Source organism: Natator depressus, chromosome 1 (assembly GCF_965152275.1).
Source record: "Natator depressus isolate rNatDep1 chromosome 1, rNatDep2.hap1, whole genome shotgun sequence".
Lineage (NCBI taxonomy): Eukaryota > Metazoa > Chordata > Testudines > Cheloniidae > Natator > Natator depressus.
The window spans coordinates 109,198,945-109,223,238 of record NC_134234.1 but is presented as its reverse complement, the minus strand read 5'-3'; the positions used below and the strand labels follow the sequence as shown (position 1 = coordinate 109,223,238).

Here is a 24,294-nt window from a genome sequence, read left to right as displayed (position 1 = left end):
CCATTACCTACAAAGTGGCCACTCTTTGGCAAAGAAGTGGGGACAGGGCAAAGAGATCTGCATCTTGGCAAAGAAACAGCATGGTGTCTCCTCCTTCCGGCAGGCTGCCTGTCTCCTGGTTCTCAGCTGGAAATGCTTTACAAAGAGGGACTTAAAAAAATAAAAACTATAAAAAAAAAGAGGGAGAAACACCCCAAGACAACCATTTCTCTCGCCCTGCCCATCTCATTCACTGTACCTGAGAAGACAAAGGAAACAGCCATTGGACTCTGGGGGAGGGGTCCTGACCTGAAGAGTTGGGTTAATAATGCTACTACAAGCACGTGTTGAGAAACTGCTTTAATCTAACATAGTTTGTTAAAAGTTAGGCACTAGAAAGTGTTTTATCTTTATTTTTCTTGTAACCGTGTCTTTTATGGATCATTACTTGTATTCACTTAAAATTTCTCTTTGTAGTTAAGAAACTTGTTTTACTGTTTTATTTAAACCAGTGTGTTCAAATTGAAGTGACCATTGTGTATTATTCCTTACAGGAATAGTGGACTTAGTATATTTGGACCATCCAGGAGAGGGCTGTGCAGTGCAAGATTTACATTTCTGGGGGGAGGGGGGACGGGGGGGGGAACCTGGGACTGAGTGCATTGGTGTCACCCTGCAGTATAACCCAGGCTGGTAAAAGCCAGAGTGTAATCCAAGTGTGGCTGGCAGGTTGCAGTTACCCAGACACGCAGGGTGTAGCTTGCATGCCAGAAGGCTGTTTGTAAGCGGCCAGGTGCAAGCTACTTCAGCAAGGCATTGTAAGGCATGCAAGGTTGCAAGGCAGGGGTGACACAGCCCTCCACTGGTCTAGATAGCACCGTGGTATGTGACTGTTAAATGCAAAGTTTAAGTATTATTGTGGGCTGGGATTGTATGTAACCTCTAGGGGGAAAATGTGATGTGAGCCTGGGAGTTCAAAAGACTACACTGACATTGTGCCAGACAAGAATACACTTTTGGAATAATAAGAATAAAAAGTGTTTTTCCTGGGGAATATCTAGGGGGAGGTTAATACAAATTCCCCCTCTCCAGTTATGCAAAAACCAAGCCTTTTGAAGATACGTCCTGAGATGAGGGGGACTGTCTGCCAACTACCTGTTCCCGGAAGTTAGAGTTCAAAGGCCTAAACTATATAAAGAAACAGGCTGATCTGCTCAGTCTGGGTTCTGGTTCTGAATCTGAAGACAGTCAAACTTGTAACCATGGGGAAAAAAGAGCTGTAGATTTGAAGGACTGACACCTGTAAGATTCCAAGGTTGGAGCTGGAGTGACCTTTGGAAAGCTTTTTAACATGTGTAGATTCTTTTATTGTTTTCAACAGTTTTCTCTGTAATGTTTTCACCTTAAGAATAAATGTGCTTGCTTAGAAAGACCGGTGTGAAAATTCATAACTGCCCGCAATTATGCTATTCATAACCTCTGGTGAGAAAGCAAAGTGCAGATGCTGGCCTGTTTAGGTAAACTAGCTTGCTACGAATATTACAGCATGATCAAGGAGCTATGCAGCCTTAACAACCCCGTCAGGAGGGAAAGAGATGTGAGTCTCTGCCCAAGAGAGTGACGGCTAAGGAGCCAGAAATCTGGAAGTGGGTACCCTTCGTGGACCATGGAAGAGGTATACAGGTGCAGTTGCCTTGAAATGGATAGCTAGGAATGGAAATTTAAAAAAAAAAACAACCAATATTTCTTCCATTCACCTTATCTGTTGGAAGTTAAGTTCATTAGAAGCGGAGTTGGCATCACACATACTCCACTACGATATGTGCACCTTCCTAAGGGTGAAATTCACTTTACCTACATTTAAGCCAGATATATGCATAGCTGATCCCTCTGCAGAAACACACTTTGAGGGACTGAGTGGTATGAACTGTGGAGGATCTTGTAAGAGGCCCTCTTCACCAGGGTGAATTTCACCCTAAATTGATACCAAAAAAGGAACAGGCTAGTTAAGAGGCTATTTTTATTCAGCAAGAATTAAGCATGTATAGCAAGTTTTGTTTTTAAACCTTACCATCTCTGTGATGGAGAATACCCATGCAGGAGGGAAAAAACAAAACAAAAACACAAGCTCTATAGATACGAGAGGAAAAAATATGAATAATGTTGAACAGTGTGACAAAAATACATTAAAAACAATTATGTATAATTCTTAGATCTCAGCCACAATCAACTCATGGCTTAAAAATACATTATTAATATAATGGAACAATCTCTCTAACTGAAGATATAAGCTTCTACTATACATCTATTTGGTAGAACAAAGCTTTTACCAGATAAAAGTTTATCATTTGTCAAATTACACAATTCAATAAAGTAATAATGTATTTTTAATCTTGTGAAGACAGGGTTTTGTGGGGAGCGACACATCCCTGGCTGATGCACAAAGGACATTTGTAGTCCTACTTTAACAAACAGCTTTTTAAATAGTAATGAGTTTCCAAATTCAATTCTTAAGCCACTTTAAATCTTAAAAACATAATACTTTGCTACCACGCTTATGCTTCTCTGCAAACATGTCAGTACAAAACCACTCTTAGTGGCAGAGTTTAGAATTCTTCACTGTGTCATGAGATCTCCTTTCAAAGGAAAGTGTTGCTACCTTCCTCAAGATAAATAGTGACAAATAAGAATGCTTCCAATCCAACTTGAAGAGCTTTTATAGACATATTGAAAGAAACAATTAGCCAACTGGCACTTCTTTTCACCATCTTCATGAGAATACCTTAGTAAACAAAATGCCTGCATCCTATTAAGGAAATATTATATTCCTTACTTTAAACTGAATGTGTTAGTAATTATTCAGGACATAATTATAACTATTTGCTATACGAGCATAACGAAGTTAAAAACTGCATCTCTCATGCCTAAAGGATCCTAAAGGTGAGAAGGGATGGGGAGAGTGAAGGGTCATGTGGGGGGTGATCACAGGGGTTACTGCCCTGACCCCCAGCTTCTCCCCCACAAAAAAATTTCCCCACCAGTTGCTGTCCTGGCCCCTCAGGGTAAGCAGCTGGTGCGCCGGGACACTTTGTTTACCTCCATGCCTGCGGACGCTCAAGGTAAACAAACCATCTTGACCCGCCAGCAGCTTATCCTTATGGCCCGGGAGCCAAAGTTTGCTGACCCCTGAATTATGGGGTCGGCTTATGAATGGGTCATAATTTTTTTCCATTTTTACTTATCCATCTTGGGGGGGGGGGAAGGGGGGGATGTTGGCTTATAAACAAACTGGCTAATGATCAAGTATATACGGTACTTAGTTAGAAGTGACCTGCCAGTCGTCATTGTACTAGTCTGCAAACCTGCTAAAATTCAAGAAAAACCCAACATTATCACCCAACTTCACAGTTAATATTTAGCAGAGGACAAGAATTAATTTCATACTACTAAGAGTTCATCACTTTACTATAAAGATACCACACTACTGTACGTAATATTTCATAGTATTCTAGAAAGCCACCAACTCCACCTGTACATTGTGTGTACATATATTGTATATCGGATCTTACATGCGCACATGCCACACAGAGCACTGCTGATATGGGACTCAAAGAATTAAAGGAGGATAATATAATTAATGCCAATCAAAGTGTGTTTATGGAAAATAGGTCTTGTCAAATTAAGGTATTTAAAAAAAAAGTACTTTTGGTTTGTAAAGGTAATAGTGTTGATGGAATAGATTTCTGTAACGTCTTACAGTATCAAATGAAATATATCTTGATTAATAAATGAGAATGATACAAAATCAATATGGCTCACATTAAATGGATTAAAACTAGTAAAATAATTACATTGAGATAATTTAACAGTGAATCGCTGCTGAGCAGCTGTGTTTCTAGCAGGATCCATCAGGGGTCAGTTCTTGCCCCTGCCACTGTTTAGTAACTTTATCAAGTGCTCTGGGGTGGGGGGGACAGGGGCAACAATCATTGCTACTAGAAGTTTGCAGATGACGCAAAGATTGGGGCACTAGTAAATAATGAAGAGGATAGAACAGTGATACAGAGTAATCTGGATCACTTTGTTTGCTTGTGCCCAGCTTACCATGCATTTCAATACAGGCAGTCCTCGGACTTACGACATACTTGGTTCCTAAAAATTGCATCCTAAGTCAAAACGTCGTAACTCAGAACCGCAATCCTCTCCGTTGCAGGACCGAGCACTGTAAAGTCTAAACCAATTGTCGTAAGTCAAATCAGGGTATCAATTCAGAAGCATTGTAAGAGCCGTTCATCATAAGTTGAACATCAAGTTGAGGACTGCCTGCCACACGGAAGGTCATACATTTAGGAACAGGCCATGCTTACAGGATAGGGGACTCTATCCTGAGAAGCAGTGACACTGAAAAGGATTTGGAGTCCATGGTGGATAATCAGCTGAACATGAGCTCTGAGTGCAACATTGTGGCCAAAAGAGCTAATGTGATTCTTGGATGCATAAAACAGGGAAATATGGAGTAGAAATAGAGAGGTTATTGTTACAAGGTTGGTCCTGAGTTTGAAACAACCCACTGCTGGATCCCCAGTCAGGTGCAAAAGTTGTTTATTCAAGTGTCGCCCCCTTCAGGCAGGGCAGCACCTGCAGCACTCATACTCAGCAACACAAAACACAAGACAAGTTGCTGGTAGCAAATTCAAAACAAGTGTCCCATGTCAAGCCTATCTTTCCTCACGGATGCTCTAGAAGGCAGCAGTCTGTAGTTAGTTCCTGGCCCCTGCCAGGCTCCCTCTTACAGAGAGAGAGGTTGAAGTCTACTCTCCCGCCTAGCCAGCCCCCCCTTTAACTCCTCCCTCCAAGCCTGACACCTACTGCAGGTGTTGCAGGACAGGGCTTACTGGGTCCATAGCAGTTCAATTACCCTTTCCCAGTCTGTGTGGGGTTTGTGCACCCCATTGCAGTTCCATTGCCTCTTTTTTCTCCTAATGATGCAACCTCTACTGGAAAACGGTGTGCAGTTTTGATACCCACAATTCAAGAATGATTAAAGGACTGGAAAACATGCCTTATAGCAACTGTGCTCCTTGAGTTTATCCATTTAGATTATCAAAGAGAAGGTTCAGGAATGAGTGGACTGCAGTCTAGAAACACCTACACAGGAAACGGAAATTTTATCATCTAAACAGAGAAAGATGTAACAAGATCCAATGGACTTACTCGTGGGGGAATTCTGAGCCAATGCATACGTGCAGAATTAATGTCCACCACAGATTTCTTTGCTTCCCTGCAGAAAAAAGAAAAAAAGACTGACAGGGAAACAAAGGGAAGCCACAAGGGAGGCCATGCACCTCTCCCCAGCACCACAGGCACATTGTTGCAGACACCCAGAGCAGCTGGAAGAGAGGTAAATCACTACCAGGGAGGGGAGGGGGAAGGCTGGGGGATTCCCCGCTGTGCTGGGTCAGACTCAACTTCCATGCATCCATACCCAGAGGGCCCCCCAACCCCCACCAAGCCTCACCCCCTTGCACCTGGCTCTCCCCAGTCTTACCCAGTGACTCCTACCCTGCGCCAGGCTCAGCTGCTAGTCCTGGCTGGTCTGAGGGGGGAAGCGCACTTCCTTTGCATGGAACAGGCACTTCCTGCCCCCCATTGCTCCTCAGCCGTAGGGGGTCACTGTAAGGGAGCTGCTCCCCTGTCTGCCCAACCCCTGTGTATTCAGACACCCCCCTTCCCAGAGTCCCCTGCTGAGCTTCACCCCCTGCATTCAGAACCCCCACATTCAAATCCCCATCCCTATGAGCACCACCCCAACCAGCCCTCTGCACCCAGACTGCCACCCCACTGAGCTGCAGCCAGTTGCACCCAGACCCCCACCCCATTCCCCCAGCACCCAGACCCCCCCATCCTGCTGAGCCTCCCACACCCAGATCCCCCCCCACTAATCCCTAACCACCTTTAGCTGGACCCCCCTGCAGCATCTCATTGTTCCTGCACCCAGAATCCCCCCCCAAAACGAGCCCCTGTGCATCCAGATTCCTGCCCCCACAGGCACCTGGACCCAGATTTCCACACACAGAACCCTATCACTTCTCACCTGGATCCCCCACACACTAAACCCCTCTACACTTGGATTCTGTCAGACTGAATCTGCCTGCCCAAACCTAGTGTGTCTGGCGCAGAGGGGGAGGGACCTGGGGTGTTTCTGGGGCAGGCCCAGCCCTTGCGTTGTGTCAGGCACAGTCTCACTGTTGAATCTGTGTCCCAAGGTGGAGGCTGCAGTGTGATCGCCCACCTGAATGCGGCTAATGGGCTGTGCTCGCCACTGCCATGCCAGAGCCTCCACATTTATTTAACAAATAAAATTTGCAGAATTTTAAAATATTGTGCACAGAATTATTTGGTGCAGAATTCCTTCAGGAGTAAGTGACTGGAAGTTGAAGCTAGACAAATTCAGACTGGAAAAAAAAAGGGGGGGGGGTTCCCCGCCAACACAGCTGACTAAGGGACATGGTGCATTTTCTATCACAGGGACATTTTTAAATCAAGATGGCATCTTCTTAAAAAAAAAAACCAACCAAAAAAGCCCCCACAAACCACACCACAGGGGTATGTTCTTGTTCAAACACAGCTATTGGACTTGCAGGAAGAAACACAGGGAAATCCTATGCCCTGTGTTATGCCAGTGGTCAGATTAGTCAATCACCATTATCCCAAATCTACAAAAAATTGTTCACTTACCAGATTCAGCTATCCATAGTAGGTCTTCCAGTCATTAATGCAAATTAACACACTTTTCAATGTACATACATATAGTTTCACCAATGAAATTCAGCCACCTCTAGGTTAAGGACAGATCACTGGCACACAGGTGGAGTGGAGTGGAGTGGAGTGGGGGAGAGGAAAGAGAGATTTTCACCCACAGATATTTGCACACATCTCTAGTCTTTAAAAAAAACAAACAAAACACACATGAATGGGATATTTTCCATCTGCTGGACCTAGGTTTACAAGCTCTCATCTGCACAACTCCATACACAAGAACCTGTTTTGTTATATAAAAGATATGCCAACATTCTTAAATGAGCGTGAAAGGCCAAATTAAAGCCCTATATATTGGTACTCTCTCAGTTTTCTGCTCATCAGAGTTAAAACAATCCTTTTGCTGCTATGCCATATCCCATAGTGATTTCTAATATAAAACAAAGCCAAGATAGGACTCAGAACTGTTGAGGACAATATACAAATTTTACAATTCTTTCTATAATCAAGCAACCTGGTCATCCATTCTGGTTATTGTTTTTAATCAATATTTTCTCTGTACACATGCCAGTTGTATTTCTTGTGATAAACCCTTTGAAAAAAATCTCTTCAGATTGTCCCTTGCAGCCTTCCAAATAAAACCAAGGTTAATTCCAACGAAATACCAAGTATGGTAAAGCTTCTTGGGGAATAGCACCTGTTCCACGAAAGTTTCTTAGGAGACTTTCTCCAATAAAGTGCAAGAATAAATAAAGGATTAGCTAGACTGGCTAGTTTATCTTTCCTGCACTCTCAGCATTCCAAAATTTTTTTTTTTAAGTGGTGGGGGAAATTAGTTACATTCAGGACATTCAAAAGTAGAATGGATTTAATCCAAATGCATTACTTCCTATCCCTTTTTGAGAGGGCAGTCAATTCTGGATAATATATGGTAAAACAGTTGCATATCACTATTTAGTGAGCAACAAACATACATTACCACTTCTTGCATTTATCCTGATTTGCTCCTGGCGGTGAATCATTTGAGTGCAATGCATAAGTGGATTTAGCAGAATTTATAAAGGCTTAATATGTTATTTCTTTTTTGGCTTGTACTTCCATTAGGCTGTTATTAAGAGGAGTACATACCAGTGGCTTGGTAATAGAATGTTAGCTGAAAATCTGTTTCCGATTTATTGAATTAGACCTGCTAGAACATCTCAAAACAAGCAACCTCAACAATCTAAGGCTGAAAATCTATTGGTTGCTGTACACAGAAAGCTATGTTTCAGAATAGCAACCATGTTAGTCTGTATCCGCAAAAAGAAAAAGGAGTACTTGTGGCACCTTAGAGACTAAAAAATTTATTTGAGCGTAAGCTTTCGCGCGCTACAGCTCACTTCATCAGATGCCAATGAAGTGAGCTGTAGCTCATGAAAGCTTATGCTCAAATAAATTTGTTAGTCTCTAAGGTGCCGTAAGTACTCCTTTTCTTTTTGCGGAAAGCTATGTAATTTAACATTTTTAGTTGAGGCCAAGAACATTCTTCAAAGAGTTTATGAATGTAACAGCTAAGCATTTCAAGAGAGTCTGAATTACAGCTTTACAATGGTTAAATTGGTTTTTAATTATTCTTGTAACACGTTTTTGTGCTTCTATATGAATTGCTGATGCACATGTGCCTTCAGCTGCTTTTTCAGTTCTCTTGTAATTTTTCCACATAAAAACTAAACTAAACAGAAAAGAAGCCCATTTATTCAGTTTTACATTTTAAAAAGTATTTTCTATTCGGTAAATATATGTTATTGCATAATTTTGCACCAGAGTGATTTTTCAAGCTTTATTTTCTGTTCCAGATCTTTGCTTATTTTGAGTCTTTAAACCCCCGAGCTGAGCTGTGCTTAGGTCTTAACTTTGGTAAAAGCTTTGTCTGTAGCACCCTCATTTGGAAGCTGTTTGTCACAGCAGTCCTACTTGCTGTTTTTATAATAAAAGGAGTACTTGTGGCACCTTAGAGACTAACCAGTTGGTTAGTCTCTAAGGTGCCACAAGTACTCCTTTTCTTTTTTCTTTTTACGAATACAGACTAACACGGCTGTTACTCTGAAACCTGTTTTTATAATGGTTTTCACCAGTATGCCATACTAGCACATTTACCTTTCTACAAATTCTAGAGCCACCCTGACCTCACTCTAAGCCACGGGAGGAGAATGGAACAAAAAACTGCAGAAAGACCAGGCTCCAGAAAGCCTGCAGGCGTGGAAGTGAGCTGGGTCAGCCCACTAGTCAAAAGACACCATTGCTACATGAGCATGCCCTGGAACACAATTTGCAGGAGGTGGCAGCATTTGACACTGGCCTGCAAGCACAGCACTCAAGGAGCTTGACTCAGGTGGAGCTGCAGTGAGAGGAGGCAGTGCCATCTTAAAGACATTGTGCCCTAAGGGAAAGGAGGCAGGTTGACTAGAATCGGTTGAAAGCTTTTGAAATTCTTCCATTAAAAAAAACAAACACACACAAAAAAAACCCACCACACAGGGACAAAACAATCATGAACTTTTTCCCCCCCAGACCAGCTCTACAGGCAACCGAGGAAAGAGTGAGTATTATAGATGCAACTTCACAGTAATAGATTATAGATGCAACTTCACAGCATTACGCTTCTGTCCTTGTTACCCTTGCCCTCTATTCTTTCCACTGTTTGTTTCCCCACGTCACATCTTAATCTAGACTCTAAACCCTTTGAGGCAGAAATTGTACCCTGCTCTACATTTGTGCAGTGCCTAGAACAATGGGGCCCCAATCCTGCCTGGGTCTCCTGGGAGATATTCCAATATAAATAATGCCTAATAATACAATAGGGAGGTTGACTTTTGAAAGTGAGGCAAGAGGTTAAAACAGCAGATGGTTAAACAAATAAAGGCAGTGAGAATGCTCTCTAATGCGATCTATCACAGATTACTAGGCTGCATGAGAGATTTAAAAACCCAATACATGTTGTGAGAGCCAAAAAATGGCCACTGAAAAGAGAATACTCCATTACAAGTTCTGTAATTTATTCCCCATAGCAATATTTTAATAGCAGTATTCCCCCACAAAAAGAGTGTTCAGCTTCAATGGGCTATGCTCACATGGGTTTTCTTAAATCAGAACTCACAAAGGGGTGAGGTTAATTTGTCCTGAAGAAATCATTTGAACAAGCATTGAAACTGTTAATCCATCATCCACCTCCTACGCAACCCACTATATAAACGGTTAGTTTTAAATATGTAAAACATTTTGTAATTGTAATTCTTTCTAGAATTGATTTTTAAGCAATCCCTTGACAGTCATAGAACTCTGTATTATCAATGAGGCTAATTTATTAAAATCAAAACTTCATTAAGAATGACCACAAACACGATTCAATTTCTTTTAGTCTGATTAGTGTTGCCAGCAACACTGTTAGTGATGATGGAGAAGGAGCTTTCATGCTGAGCTCTTAATTTTATAATCTTATAACTTCCGCCCCCCAAAAAATCACGTTCATGGCTGAAATGTCTTATGCTTGCTCTCAGCAGCTGTGCCCGCCATCTAGTTTCAAGAAAATATGTTCCTATATCTTGACTTTTTAGAATGAAAACAATTTTTGTAGCAACTATGAATTTTAAAAAGAAAAAAGAAAAGGAGTACTTGTGGCACCTTAGAGACTAACCAGTTTATTTGAGCATTTTTGCACTGTGATTAATGGTTTGGAACATAAGTGTCAAACTTGGGATGGATGTAGTCCTCAGGTGAAGAATCTGCTATGTATTGAACTGACAATATTGATGAAGAATGGCCCAGTCCTGCTTTCACTGAAGTCTGTAGTGAAGTTTAATGCAAAATTCTTAAGAGCAGCACTGGAACCAAAGTTAACAACTGAAATTACCATAGTCTTGAACGCACAGTACATTATTTTCCTTACTGACTTAAGTACACCCCAAGCAGAGATATCCAGATATAGGTATACACAATTGTGGATATCCACAGTGTCCAAAGGATAAGGAACTATTAGAAATCGCTGAAGCCTCGTTTAAAAGCCAAAAACCAACCCACCATGCCTGAAGCCACTGAAGTGTTTCAATTTAGGAAATTAACAACAAGATATTTAAAGCATAAGTATTCTGTGTAAGCCGAGCATAAGATTCTTGCTTAAATTACTAGAAATTGAAGTTTAAACATTTTAAATTAATAGTAGTTTATTAAAACCATCCCACCAGCCAACACTTGGATATTATGTTATGAAGGTTTTCTGTAGCTTGGCACCAGCAAGAAACGTTTGCAACATTTGGTAGATTTTTCTCACCTGCTTGCATTGCTGGCACCTGCTGCTTCTCTCGCACAAGCTGGATGATGTCAGATACCACAATTTGTGGCTCAATATCTTCTTCTTTCCTCTCATTAGACTGGCCGTCTGTTACGAAACAGCTGCAGCTGCCAGTTTCCTTACATAGGATCACCCTCCAGTGCCAAGAGACAGACATTAAAGTGTCTTATGTTGACTTCTGCCAAAAGTGAGACAAATTAAAACTAGTTAGCATTATTCAAGGTAAGTTTAAAAACAGTGATCGCTACACACATATTACCAGAACCTTTGATTTTTGGAAGAGAATAAAGCTACTTTATACTTATTTAAGAGGACAGGTGTATATCCGGGATATCAGATGAATGGAACTAGCTTTCATCCAAAGCTAACATCAGGTTTCCTTGTATAAAAAGGCCCTTTCTTCATGTAGTCTTGAACCAGAGGCCTTGACACAGATTAAGTCAATTTAACTACAAACTTTAACTTCCTAATGGAAAACAATATACAACCTTAAAAACAAGTGCATGGAAGCCAAAGATACTTCTATATACTTTCAATGTGAGAGACCAATGCTTATACAAAACAAATCTCTCGAACAAGGTTGCTTGGATAAAAGAGAAAATGTCCCAGGAATACAAGATTTGCAAAAAGCAAAACAATATAAATGTTTAAATATTAAATTATTTCCTGCAACATGAAAAGAGGTAAAATGACTGTTACAGATTTGAAAGGTACATGTTAGGAAACAAATTAACTCGGAGGGCATTTTAGTGGTGGGAGGAGGACCTGGTCAGGGAAGAAGAAATGCATTATATTACTAACTTGTTTTGGCTTTTAACACGGGGTCTGAGCCTCTTGAGGTTGCCCTATTCCTGGAAGGGAAGAATTGGAGGGAAGGGGGAGATGTAAAAGTTAGTTGTCTAGACAACAGGTAAGAGATTTAACTGTTTATGGATGGGAGAGAGACCTGCAGGTTTGTGCATTTACAGAAACAGATGGGTGGAAATAATGTATCTTGACCTCAAAGTCACCTGTTCTTGAAATCAAAGATAAATCATCATTAACCGGGGAATAAAGCTATATTATTTTTCACATTGTGGGAGAGATCTTAGTTCTTGATACTTATAATTGCCAAGTTATATTTGTTTATAGTGTTGTAGCAGTGTTGGTCCCCGGATATGAGAGAGACATGGTGGGTGAGTTAATATCTTTTATTGGATCAAATTCCGTTAGTGAAAAAGACTAGTTCTCAAGCTCCGCAGAGCTCTTCACTGAGAAAAAAATCTAGAAAGAAAAAAGGCTCTGGCAAGAGGGAGTTTCCCCTCCATTGTTGGGATGGTGTCAAATTGGTGTGGCCATACTGAGTGAATGGTGTGAGCATAACTTGACATGACTTAAACATGGCTGAATGGCTGCAGAGGATCTTGGGAGCAGGTTTCCTTTAAGCAGAAGCAAATGTGATAGAGAACTGGCAAAGTCTGCATGTACGATCGATATTGAACCTATTGGTCAGCAAATATGGGCCCATGCAAAAGTAAATATCACATGCATAAAGTTCCAGCATGGAGCACAGGTCAACCTGGTTGTAGTTACGTTACAGCAAGGACAACACGCAGAGAGCCAGAGTGAATGACTGAGTGAGTAAATGTGGGATCTGCGTTTGGTAGCACTCCCTGCAACCCCCCTTCAAAAACACTAGTTAGGTAAAAATTAGTAGCCACACGCCCACTGAGCATACTTGTAAGACGTGTGACTCCTTTGAGGGGGAAAAAAGAAGTGTAAGAATCAAGCAAAGTAAATTACTCTTGGTTGGGATTCCTTAACTGACCCTTGAAGAAGCAACACTGCTAGAACAGTAGCCAAAACTCTGCTCTGTGAGTAGGACTGTGAACCAGAGGGGTCTCAAGGCAACCAAGGCTTGATTCAGGAGGAACCTGAGACAGACCAGAGGGCTAAGAAGAACAGACCACCTTCTCTGTTTGCCAAGCAGGAACTGCGTGAGGCTAGTGCAGGGCCTGTTTGTGTATGTTTGTGAAAGACACTCATTAAGAGGAATGTATAGCTCTTAATGTCTAACATAGGAGATAGATGCTTAATATAATCCTTTACTGCTTGTGTAATTCCTTCTTAATAAACTGCTGTGTACTGCAGAGAATTACTGTGGGCCTTTTTCACTGGTATGGACTGTAATCCAACAGGAGCCAGTCAAGATCCATTTCAGGGGTAGTGGTGCCCCCTGTTGTCAACATCCATCACATTACATCAGCGAAGCACCCTGACTTTTCCTAGCAGTCTAGTAAACACCTTTGGCCATCTTTTGACTTAAATCTGCAAAGGAAAGGCAGGGAACAAAGCTGCTGGAGACCAAAATAGCTTTGCTAAGTCACTCTGGGTAAGCGAGCAAGAAGGAAGAAGGGACATGTGACATCTCCTACACTCACATTTAGCATGCACTGGACAAGGATGTGACCTAGGATTATGTATCTCCACTTATTACAATAGCAAGAAAATATTAGCTGATTCTTTTCCTTTAACCTTCTCCATATTTCCAGATGCTGACTTTGACTGCCTCAGAATAAAAATATTATCCAAGAGTATAGATGGTAATACTGATATACTTCAGGATTGTCACCTTCAAGTATAATGCAGATAATCTTAGGATTTAAAGAAAACTAACTCAGCAAGTTTAGCTTGGAATAAAATGATTGTTTGTAAATAAAGAATGAGACTAGCAATGTTTTAACCACGAATCCTTCAGGAATGGTCTGAGAAGGATTAAGTATTATCTAATTAGAGTTAATTACTGTACTTCCCACACACACTACACATCATTCCTACCAAAGCCCTTCTGCTCTAAACACTGTTATAAGCTGTATTTTCTCAGTGTATAAAAATAACTTGTTTTATTTGCAGTAACATGTTGCTGACACAACTTCCCTCTTCTCCTGCCTCCACCTCATGACAAACTTTCCAAATATTGCAGGCTTTGCTGTACTTTTAAGTCTACTTTTAAAATAAAAAGCAGGAGTACCTGATTTTCTAAGGTGCTGAGCATCCAGAGCACCCACTGATTTAATGGAAGCTGCATGTGCTTTGTACCCCTAGGGCAATAAATATTTTTTTTTTAAAAGCAATAAGCCATTCCCAGTGGTAAAAGAATACAAGTAAACAAACTTACTCTCTAGGAGACCTCTATTGGAGTGTGTGCAGCATTACAAGAGTGAGATTCACAAAAATGAATATTATTATGATAAATTAATTTGGTTTGAACACCTGAAAAGAGTTAAACACATCACAGGCAACATTGAAAACAAGAGAGACTACACATGCAGAGATAACTATGTGATACTGGAATTTCAGCAGAAGATAAATACTACAAAGTGTAACAGCATTTTGTACTTTATTTGTTGATATGGCACTATTCATTGTTTCTCTTGATTATCTCACATGCTATATTTAAGGAAATATTTCTCCCTAGTTTCTTGGCTAATGTTTGGAATTTTCTAATCAAGAGAAATTTAAAAAAGAAAAAAAAAAGAAAAATATCCCTTGAGGAGGACACCATCATAGACCATCAGAGTAATTTTTCCTTCTCAAGAGTGAAGTGAAATACAGTAGGGTTACCATGACGTTCCCCTCTGGTGTTATCTAGACCAGTGATCTGCTAAGTCACTCCAATCCTGGACTCTGGGAGCCAGCCTTACCCTGCTCTGCTGTGAGAACCCCCACTCCTGGGCTGTTCTCACACAGCCTCTGGCATGTAAGCTGCTCCTTGGATTGTGCAACCGAATGACACCAGCCAATATCTCCGGTCCCAGACACAACCATAGGAACCACCGTCTTGCATTGTCCAGTTATGCCCACTGGGCACTGCAAGCTTATAGGAGTTCATCAATTTAACTAAAAATTGATATGTACCAGGCTTGTTATCCCAAGGGGAGTCTCTGACATGCTTCAAACCAAATGCACTGCTTCAGGTAGAACAAACTTACTAATTACAGAGATATAATCACTTAATCTACGTCAAAGCACAACAAGTCAGATTTGGTCAAATGAAACAAAAGCAAAATGCATTCTAAGATGATCATAACACTTTTAGTGCCCTTACAAACTTAGATTCTTCTCACCACAGGCTGGCTGGCTGCCCTTTAGCCAGGCTCTCCCCTTTGATCAGCGCTTCAGTCACTTGGTGGTGATGTCTGCAGATGGAGGTGGAAGAGAGAGGAAGAGCATGGCAAATGTCTCTCCCTTTTATTATGTTCTTTCTTCCCTCTTGGCTTTGCCCCCTCACCTCAACCCTTTAGAGTCAGGTGAGCATTACCTCATCGCAGTCCCAAACCGACCAAAGCAATGTGGGGTGACTCACTCAAGAGTCCAACAGATCCTGTGTTGCTGCCTAGGCCAGTGTCCTTTGTGCCTGTGAGGCTGGGCTGTGCTTGTCCCATACATGCCCTGATGAGGTGTGAACTGCCCCTCTGCTCTTGAGAGTTTTTGCCTGGGCTTGCTTTAAGCCATGAGGACACATTATCAGACTCATAACTATATACATGAAATTACAACACAACAATTACTAGAACAACAATGCTCAGTACATCATAAACCTTCCGAAGACACACGACATGACATACTTTGAAATAGATACTACACAATCATATTATAAGGATGAACACAGGGGTGTGGGGTGTTCCCCCGAGGTACAGAGCATCACAGTTATACCTCAGTGGTCAGAAATTACTTCATGAATATTAGTTTAACCTTCACTTTGGATTTCCTTAAAAAAAAAATTCTAAAGAAATACATATTTATAACCTTAACTCCACCTTAATGAAGTTGTTTGCCCAGTTCATTTCTTCATTTTAAACAACATAAAATATGTAAACTTAATTTGGGGGTCAAAGGCTCAGTGACTCAGGAGGCAGAGAAGTTGTAGTGGAAGGAAGCGTAAACACTGGGACTACAGGAGATGGAAGTGTGGGCATCAACAGTGTAGGTGGATGTAGTTCATGGACGGATAAGTAGCACTGGTGGAGGGTCACAAGTATACTGGAGAGAGATTTGGAGTGGCGTGGAAAGGGCAGAAAAGAGGAAAAAGGACATGCAATTACTTTGGGATGTTAGAGCTATTATCATGTGCCTGCATCATTCACTGTGCCCTTGACAGATGTGAGTCCATGAGGGTCATTCCAAAGATACTGAAGAAGTATCCCCCGTCATGCAGTGTTCATAACTTGGGATTTAGTCAAACCCAGAAAGGTGGAATAAAACTAGATTACTCTTTTGGAAAAAAACCAACTAAATTTTCAGCTCAGTACTCACCAGCTGTGATATGCGATTTGTGTTTCATGTACCCAATGTAACAGAATGAAAACAACATTTCCACTTCTCAAAGTTTTGCCTGCCCTCTGAGCTCCTACATACAAATGCTGCCCTGACTTTTCTTCTGTTGCAAGCAACCCCATTGACTTCAGTGTTGTTGCAAAGGGGAGAAGTCAGGGCAGAATTAGGAACCATCTGTCAATGTGTCAACGAAGCAACACAATCAGAATATAAATGACTTCTGAAAAGGTTGCCTAGAGATTGTAAGTGGATTCTGTTGGCTGGGAAAGAGACATAGCCAGGGCTTCCAGAAGACGCAATGACTCAGTGCACCACCACAGCTCGTAGGGCTCCTATAGAGCCCTAACCATAAGTTAAGGCTGCTTTGCCCTGGCAGAACCCCAGGAGAAGGGTGCAAACTAGGGATATAAATATTGGTTAAAAAAGTTTACTGGTTAAATGATTGAAATTATATCCTTTAACGGGGGCGGCTCTGGCCAGGGTTCCACCCAGCCCGGGTGCTGGAGTGGGGCCCCTGCAGCCGGCTGGCTCGGTGCAGCCGCCCGCCCGTGTTAACAGTTAGGTCCAATTAATAGTAAGCCTAATGCTTACCGGTTAACCAGTTAACCGTTTAATCTTTTACATCCCTAGTGCAAACCTGAGGGGATGAATCCATCCCTGAAGGCAGAGCTGCAAACTGCACCTCCATCTCCGTGTCAGGAAATGTGTGAATCAAGCCCATTGTCCATAAAGCCAGCCTGCAGCATTTATAATAGCTGTACAGCAAGGTGTGCAATGAATGCAAGTATTTTGGTGGCATATGTAACAGATGCTTATTGCAGGAAGTATATGACATATGGAAGTTATATGCAGTATGGTTTGAGGAGAGAAAATGTGGGTGTGCACACCTTGGGTTATGAAGATTGTGCTCAAAGACTTGCACACTGTGGACAGGACACATGAGAATTCATTATTCTCACCCAAAGAGGTAAAGCTGGTCCAGTCTGTTTTACCCAGACAGTACATGAAATCTGTATGGTCTTTCAGCATGTTAACATAGCTCACTGTTCTATTGTCACCAACCTTTCATTGGCTGTGACTTTATTAAAGTGAATGGTAAAAAAAACATAGTACACAGGTTAAGAAAAGAATGTATACACATCTGGGTATAGTGCTTAGATTATCCACAAATACCTACCCAAGCTATTCTGATGTCTGTTGAAAGTGTCACACACAATATGTTGGCTATGAGCTCTCTTAACTCGCTGAACAGCTGGAATTTTAACTTTAAGACTTAAGACCATTTGTAGTTTTCCAGAACAAACTCTTCCTGAAATTCAAAGTGATAAAAACCCCACCCAAGAACAATTTATAAGAATGAAAATCATATTTTAGAGTCAATAACTCAAATATTTATTGGATTTACTTCAACCTTCTCTACCCAAAACAGTCCTCAGGCCTAAGGAAGGGAAATGTCACTCCAAAACAAAGTTGTTTGAAGATTTATTTCCTTGAAAGCTAAGTGGTGGCTCATGCTGGATGGATTATCTGTCCAAAAACATGGGGGAACGGGGAGAGGGGAGCTTAGATTCGAAAGTATCTTGCGACCTTAGATCTAGATCCTGCAAAATTTGGTCTATAGGAGCACTTCCTGAAAACACAAGTTCAAAGGATTAGGCCTAAGCTATGGAGGGAAGTATATGCTCCATAACATCCCTCCTATTACAAGCCAATGTACTATTGGATTTCTTTGCTGTTTCATGTTGAACTGATCTATATTGCATGAGCTATTTCACTGATCACCATTTAATTTTGTGCATTATTTCTAGGAAAGTGCAACACTTTATACTTAAAAAGTATTAATGTGTCTAATTCTCCTCTGCACCTATTTGCCTGATCTATCCAGATTACTAGGTAAATTACACCACTCTGGGTTTTAACCACTTCACCTATTTTAGTATCATCTTACATATTAGACAGTAACTTTGTCTAAATCATTAAAAAAGCATAAAAACAGTAGTGCTGGTCCCAATGTAGAGCCCTTCAACATTCCACACCTCAGTTTCCACATAGAAAACATGCACCTTTCATTCCAACGCTTTAAGAAGAAATCGGATAATGTATTACCTAACCCAGGGATCGGCAACCTTTGGCACGCGGCCCGCCAGGGTAAGGCCCCTGGCGGGCCAGGCCAGTTTGTTTACCTGCCGCATCCACAGGTTCAGCCGATCGCAGCTCTCACTGGCTGCGGTTCGATGCTCCAGGCCAATGGTGGCTGCAGGAAGCGGCGGCCAGCACATACCTCGGCCCGCAGCACTTCCCACAGCCCCGATTAGCATGGAACGGTGTACCACAGCCAGTGGGAGCCGCGATTAGCCGAACCTGCGGACGCAGCAGGTAAACAAACCAGCCAGGCCCACCAGGGGGCTTACCCTGGTGGGCTGGGTGCCAAAGGTTGCCGATCCCTGACCTAACCCCATACTTAGAGATTTAATAATTCACCATGCTCAGTATATCCATACTAATGGAAATATAGTGGAACCTCACCGATGAAGTGATAATTAATCTGCAAACCCAGTAATTCTCTCAAATAATTTTGAGTTTGTACCCAATTTTCGGCAAAGATTTAATAGCACATTGCTGGAACATGGTTTCATAGTACCACCATTTCATTATTTTAAATTATATATTCCAGTACATTCACTGTTATTTAAAACTATGCAGTATTATAAATAAAACTGAAGTACACTTGTCAAAATAAGTGAATGAACACGATGCAATATTCTTCACATTCATATTTGTTTGCTTCCTTGCAATGGTCTACAAATCATGATTCTCAGTTAGGAAGGCTGCACTGTACACAAAACAATATAGCAACTATCTGCCTAAATGCAGTATGACATACTACTGACAGATGACTGACTTTTTTCCATGAAATTCTAATAAGGAATATAATGCATTTTAAAGCTATTAGCAAAACAATGCCAATTAAACAACTGGCAAGTCTTATTTCTTAAGTTTTACCAAGGCAACCTTCTTCCTAAGGATATTCACATTTGAATTCATAAATATGCTGTCTCCCCCTCCCCACCTTCCACCCCACATCCCTTTTACTTTTTGCTCTGAGCAGGGGGGGGGGAGGGGGGGGAAGAGAGAGAAAGCATATTTTATCTCCAAGGTATATTTAAATTGATTTTAAAAGGTGTAGGATACTTTAAAGATTGAAGAGCTCTTTTTCTACTTCAGAAGCATACTGTGTTCATCACTTTAATCTAAACTACCAGAGATTCCTATTCCTCCAAGATAAACTTTTTCTAAAAAAAAAAAAAAAAAATCCCCTGTAGAGGATTATCAACCTCCCATTATGATTTAAATAAGGGAAAGTTAATCTCAGAGCAGTTGCAGCTACAGTGTGAGTAAAACTGAGACCTCACAAGTCTTTAAAGGGGATTAAGATAACCAAGTGTAATTGTGTGTAATAAAAAGCTTCTCTCATGTTAATCTTTTTATCTTTCAGTAGCCTTGCCTCTTCTTAGTATGAAAATCGACAATATTTATACATTAAAGTGGTTTCTCTCAGTCTCTCCTCCTACCCAGTGAGGACAGCTCCACAAGTGAATTACATGTTTTGCAAATTAATCCAAAATATGACATAGTTTAAGACATCTGACAAAGTATTACAAAACTCGAGAGAAGAATTTTTTAATGCAACATCCACAACACAAGAGCATGGATGTGCACACTCTGAACTTGGGGAACCCATTTGTACAGTGTGTATGCTAGGAAAATAATTTGCTTGTATACAACTGAAAATACGACATCAAATCATGCACCCATTTTACACAGTCACAAACTGACTACACACAGTGTTGACTAAGGACAGTCCGCCTGGAGCGCAAAGCAAAGGGAACACAAAAGGAATCAGCATTGTCGAGCAGTTCTGCATCTCCTACCTGCATAGGTGACAGTGAATTTATGTAAAGGAGTTGCCCACTTCCCAAGCAGCCTTACATGAATTTGACCCTAACTCCCTCGCAAGCTTGATCCCTAGATTTGCAAATATTTTCTTCATGGCTCCAGCAGAAAGAAAAATCAGGGCCCCTTAGTTAAAAAGGAGATTGCACGGACATGTAAATGAGAGGTGGCAGCTCAAGGAGAGAGCTTGCCCTCAAGATCTGTGTTAATTTTCATTCTTGGGGAGCCCATGTGGGTCTTGTGGTGCGAGTGCCACAAGTGCACCACAGAAGCAGCTGGGTCTAGGATTGGCGTATACCAATTAAATTATTGGGTATACCAAATATTTGTACTTACCTTTTGAGCATTATTAACATAAACCTAATGTGCTGTGCCCCCACTGCTCAGTGCTCTCGGTCTCCTTCCATATCACTTTACCAAAACAGTTCAATTTCCACGGACCTCGCTTGCATAGATCTCTAAGAAATATGCTGAAATGCCTTGACAGAAACTAGAATTCCACCATGTTGCGTCCTGCCATGCATCAGTTATAACAGTATAATTCTCCCATCCACCCCATGAAGACACTTAGTCCAGTATAAGAGTACCCTATTTTAGCTTAACTTAAATCCATTCCCAAATGGCATAAGCTAAATTGACAAAAGTGCAGTTACACTGGAATAGGAGTGTCTAAATAGGGGTTATACTAGTACGAATATATTGGTTTGAAATTCACACCTTAGCACGCAACTTTCCTGTGAGGACAAGCCCTAAGTTTTTATTGTGTAATTTTGTAACATTAATGAAAGTTACCTGCATACACTGAGTGGAGTATGCAGCTTGCAGCCACCCTAAAACATTAGAGAAGGGGAGCCAAATTAATTTCTTGGAGAAGGCCAAATTCCATCTTTAACACTGGTGCATAAGCCCAGCTGGTCCTAGACAAAGGAATTTATTTTTTTCAGGCTTGACTGTGTCTCCAATGTAAATTAAACAAGGTGTTAGGAACCATTAGGAAAGAGATAGGTAAGACAGAAAATCTCATAATGCCACTATATAAACTCATGGTGTGCCCACATCTTGAATACTGCATGCAGTTCTGGTTATCCTATCTGAAAAAAAGATATCAGAATTGGAAAAAGTACAGAGAAGGGCAACAAAAATGGTTAAGGGTATGGAACAGCTTCCATATGAGAAGAGATGAAAAACACCAGGGCTGTTCAGTTTAGAAAAGAGGAAACAACTAAGGGGTATATGATAGAGGTCTAAAAAAAGAAACCATGAATTATGTGGAGAAAGTGAATAGTGAAGTACGATTAACCCTTTCACATAAACACATGAGCCAGGGGTCACCCGATGAAATTAATAATTAGCAGCTTTAACACAAACATAAGGAAGTACTTCTTCATGCAACACACAGTCAACTTATGGAACTCCTAGCCAGGGATGTTGTGAAGGTCAAATGTATAACAGGGTTAAAAAAAAAAACGAACTAGATAAGTTCATGGAGGATAGGTCCATCAACAACTATTAGCCAAGATGGTCAGGAACACAAATGCATGCTCTGTGTCAGGTGTCCCCAAAACTCTGACTGCCAGAAGCTGGGAGTGGATGACAGGGGATGGATCACTCAATGCTCTGTTCAGTCCCTTCCCTCTGAAGCCTTCCTGCCTCTGTCTCTCTTTGGAGACAGCAAATTGAATAACTTCTATGAGTCCAGTGAGAGGGACTGAACAGTGCAGGGAAAACAGTTTGGGGGAAACTTGGGTCTGGAAGGGCTGTTGGGGCCACGTGGCAAGGAGTAACCAGGCTGTGGAAACCAGGATGAGGCCATTGTGCCATGAGCTTGCTATTGGTGATAGGGCTCTGAGCCAAAACTGTACAGCACAGAAGAAGCCAGGGTTACCTGGCAGGTGGGGACATAATCCCTTACTGATCTGGGTTAACCCCCAAAGCATCACAACATCCTCACTCATTGGAAAAATGAGTTTTCCCCCTTTAGGAGGGCTGCTTTTTTTGCCCACTGTTTCCTCCTTATTCCCCATCCACCTTTTTGCTCCCTTCCCATTTTTGTCTCCTTTCTTCCCTCTGTATTTTATTCTCTGCAACTATGCCCAATTCCCACCTCACACAGACTTCACTCCTACCTCCTTTCACCCACAAAATCTATTAGCAATGAAATAGTTTGCACTGACATTTACATAACATCATTAGATTTGAGAGTCTACACCCCAACGAGATTAAAGAGAAAGACACAGTTTAAACCAGTGGTAGACAACCTGCGGGCTGCATATGGCCTGTCGGGGTAATCAGTTTGTCTACACTGACCGTCCGCAGGCACAGCCACCCACAGATCCCAGTGACTGTGGCTCACCGTTCCCGGCAAATGGAAGCTGTGGGCGGCCGTGCTAGCGGACAGTCAATGTAAATAAACCATCTCGCAGCCAGCCAGCGGATTACCCTGACAGGCCACGTGTGGCCCACAGGCCACAGGTTGTCCACCACTGGTTTAAACCTCTCCAAGTCTTTCTTTAAGACTGTCTGTAGACTGAGGAAGATAAACACTATCAGATTACACTTAGTTCACAAAATGGACATTATCTTGACAACCAGGAGGCTTAGAAATTTACTTCTTATTTTAAATAGTAAACATTAATACTGCAGAATTTGAATATGCTATGTAGATCAATTAAGTAAATCAAGTGGGTTGGATGTTTGAGACTCTCGTTTGAAACACTGATAAGTCTCCTGATATGATAATTTGCCATGAGAACGCCTCGACCAATAGCGCATTATTCTTATATGAAAGATATGACAAAAATACCCAAATAGGATGCTGCCAATATTCTACACACAGATTTGTTTAACACAGGCTCACCAATGGCTAAGTATGTGAATCGTAAAAAACAGACTAGATTTCCTTCAATTTAGAATGTAGAACAGGGGTAATCAATTATTTTTTGTCAAAGTCCAAATTTCTTGGTCAGGGTCAAGTCCAGAGAGAACAGAACACCAGCAGTAACGATAACAATAAGTAAATAAAAGGATTTCGCGATCCATTCAAAACCATCTGGCAGTCTGGATTTGGCCTGTGGTCTGCCTATCCAATACCCCTGATGTAGAATGTATTCTGCTTTCCTTAATATTAATATATATATTGCGTGATTTATTACTGGTGTTTTACTTATTGCAGAGATATCAGAATTTATCATCTTGATAAAGTAAGTTTGAATGTCAGGGACTCTCCCCTGCATAAAGTTCATTCGACAGCATCCGACTGCTGTAGCAGGATCAGAGGAAAACATGCACTCAGCTCCTGTAGGAAGAAATCAGTTAACGGACTTCTGATCTGTTTGTTTTTTCAATTCAATAAAGTAATGGGATGTTGAACGCTTTGTTTACGAAACTTGTATAGATTTAATAGGCAGGTTCTATTACCTTGTAACAGATGGTAATGGACATAATTTTTTCAGCATTAAAATAGAACTACAGAAATTACTTAAAAGCGTTTAGGAAAATTAACATTTCAAATTAATAAGTTTACAGTATTACAGCGTAGTACAGGGTGGCCAAACTTACTGGCCCTCCGAGCTGCATACAAGCTTCAGAAGTTTGAGAGCTGCTGGGTGGCACCTGCCAGGGCATGGGGCTTCTGCCCTGATGCCCCCCTTCAGTGCTAAAGCCCCAAGACCATACTCCCCACAGGGCAGAAGCCACAAGCCCTGCCGCCCAATCCCTCTCAGTCTGCTGGGAGGAGAAAGGAGGTTGGGGCCGGGGGGAGAGGAGAAGAGAGCGCCGCAAACTGCACTTTAACTGTAAAAGATGCATGCGGCTCACAAGCCACAGTTTGGCCGTGCCCGCCCTAGTATCTCATGTGGGTCCCCCTCCTCCCCCAACTACTCACACATTCAACTTTCTTCAGTGTTGCACAGGTGGGCCCTTCTTCCACCACAGATACAGAAGTCAATAAAAGAGTTTCT

The 24,294-nt window shown here is 41.5% G+C and overlaps 1 protein-coding gene across 3 annotated transcripts in view; it reads right to left on the bottom strand.

Moving 5' to 3' along the window:
* MCF2L (MCF.2 cell line derived transforming sequence like) overlaps positions 1-24,294 on the bottom strand; it is a 272,361-nt gene that overhangs the window by 246,307 nt on the left and 1,760 nt on the right. For all 3 annotated transcript variants that reach the window (XM_074964021.1, XM_074964030.1, XM_074964042.1), the window contains exon 2: positions 11,045-11,243. In XM_074964021.1, coding sequence (XP_074820122.1) covers positions 11,045-11,222 — 178 coding nt within the window. In that variant the 5' untranslated portion in view covers positions 11,223-11,243. The remainder of the gene's footprint in view (positions 1-11,044; positions 11,244-24,294) is intronic.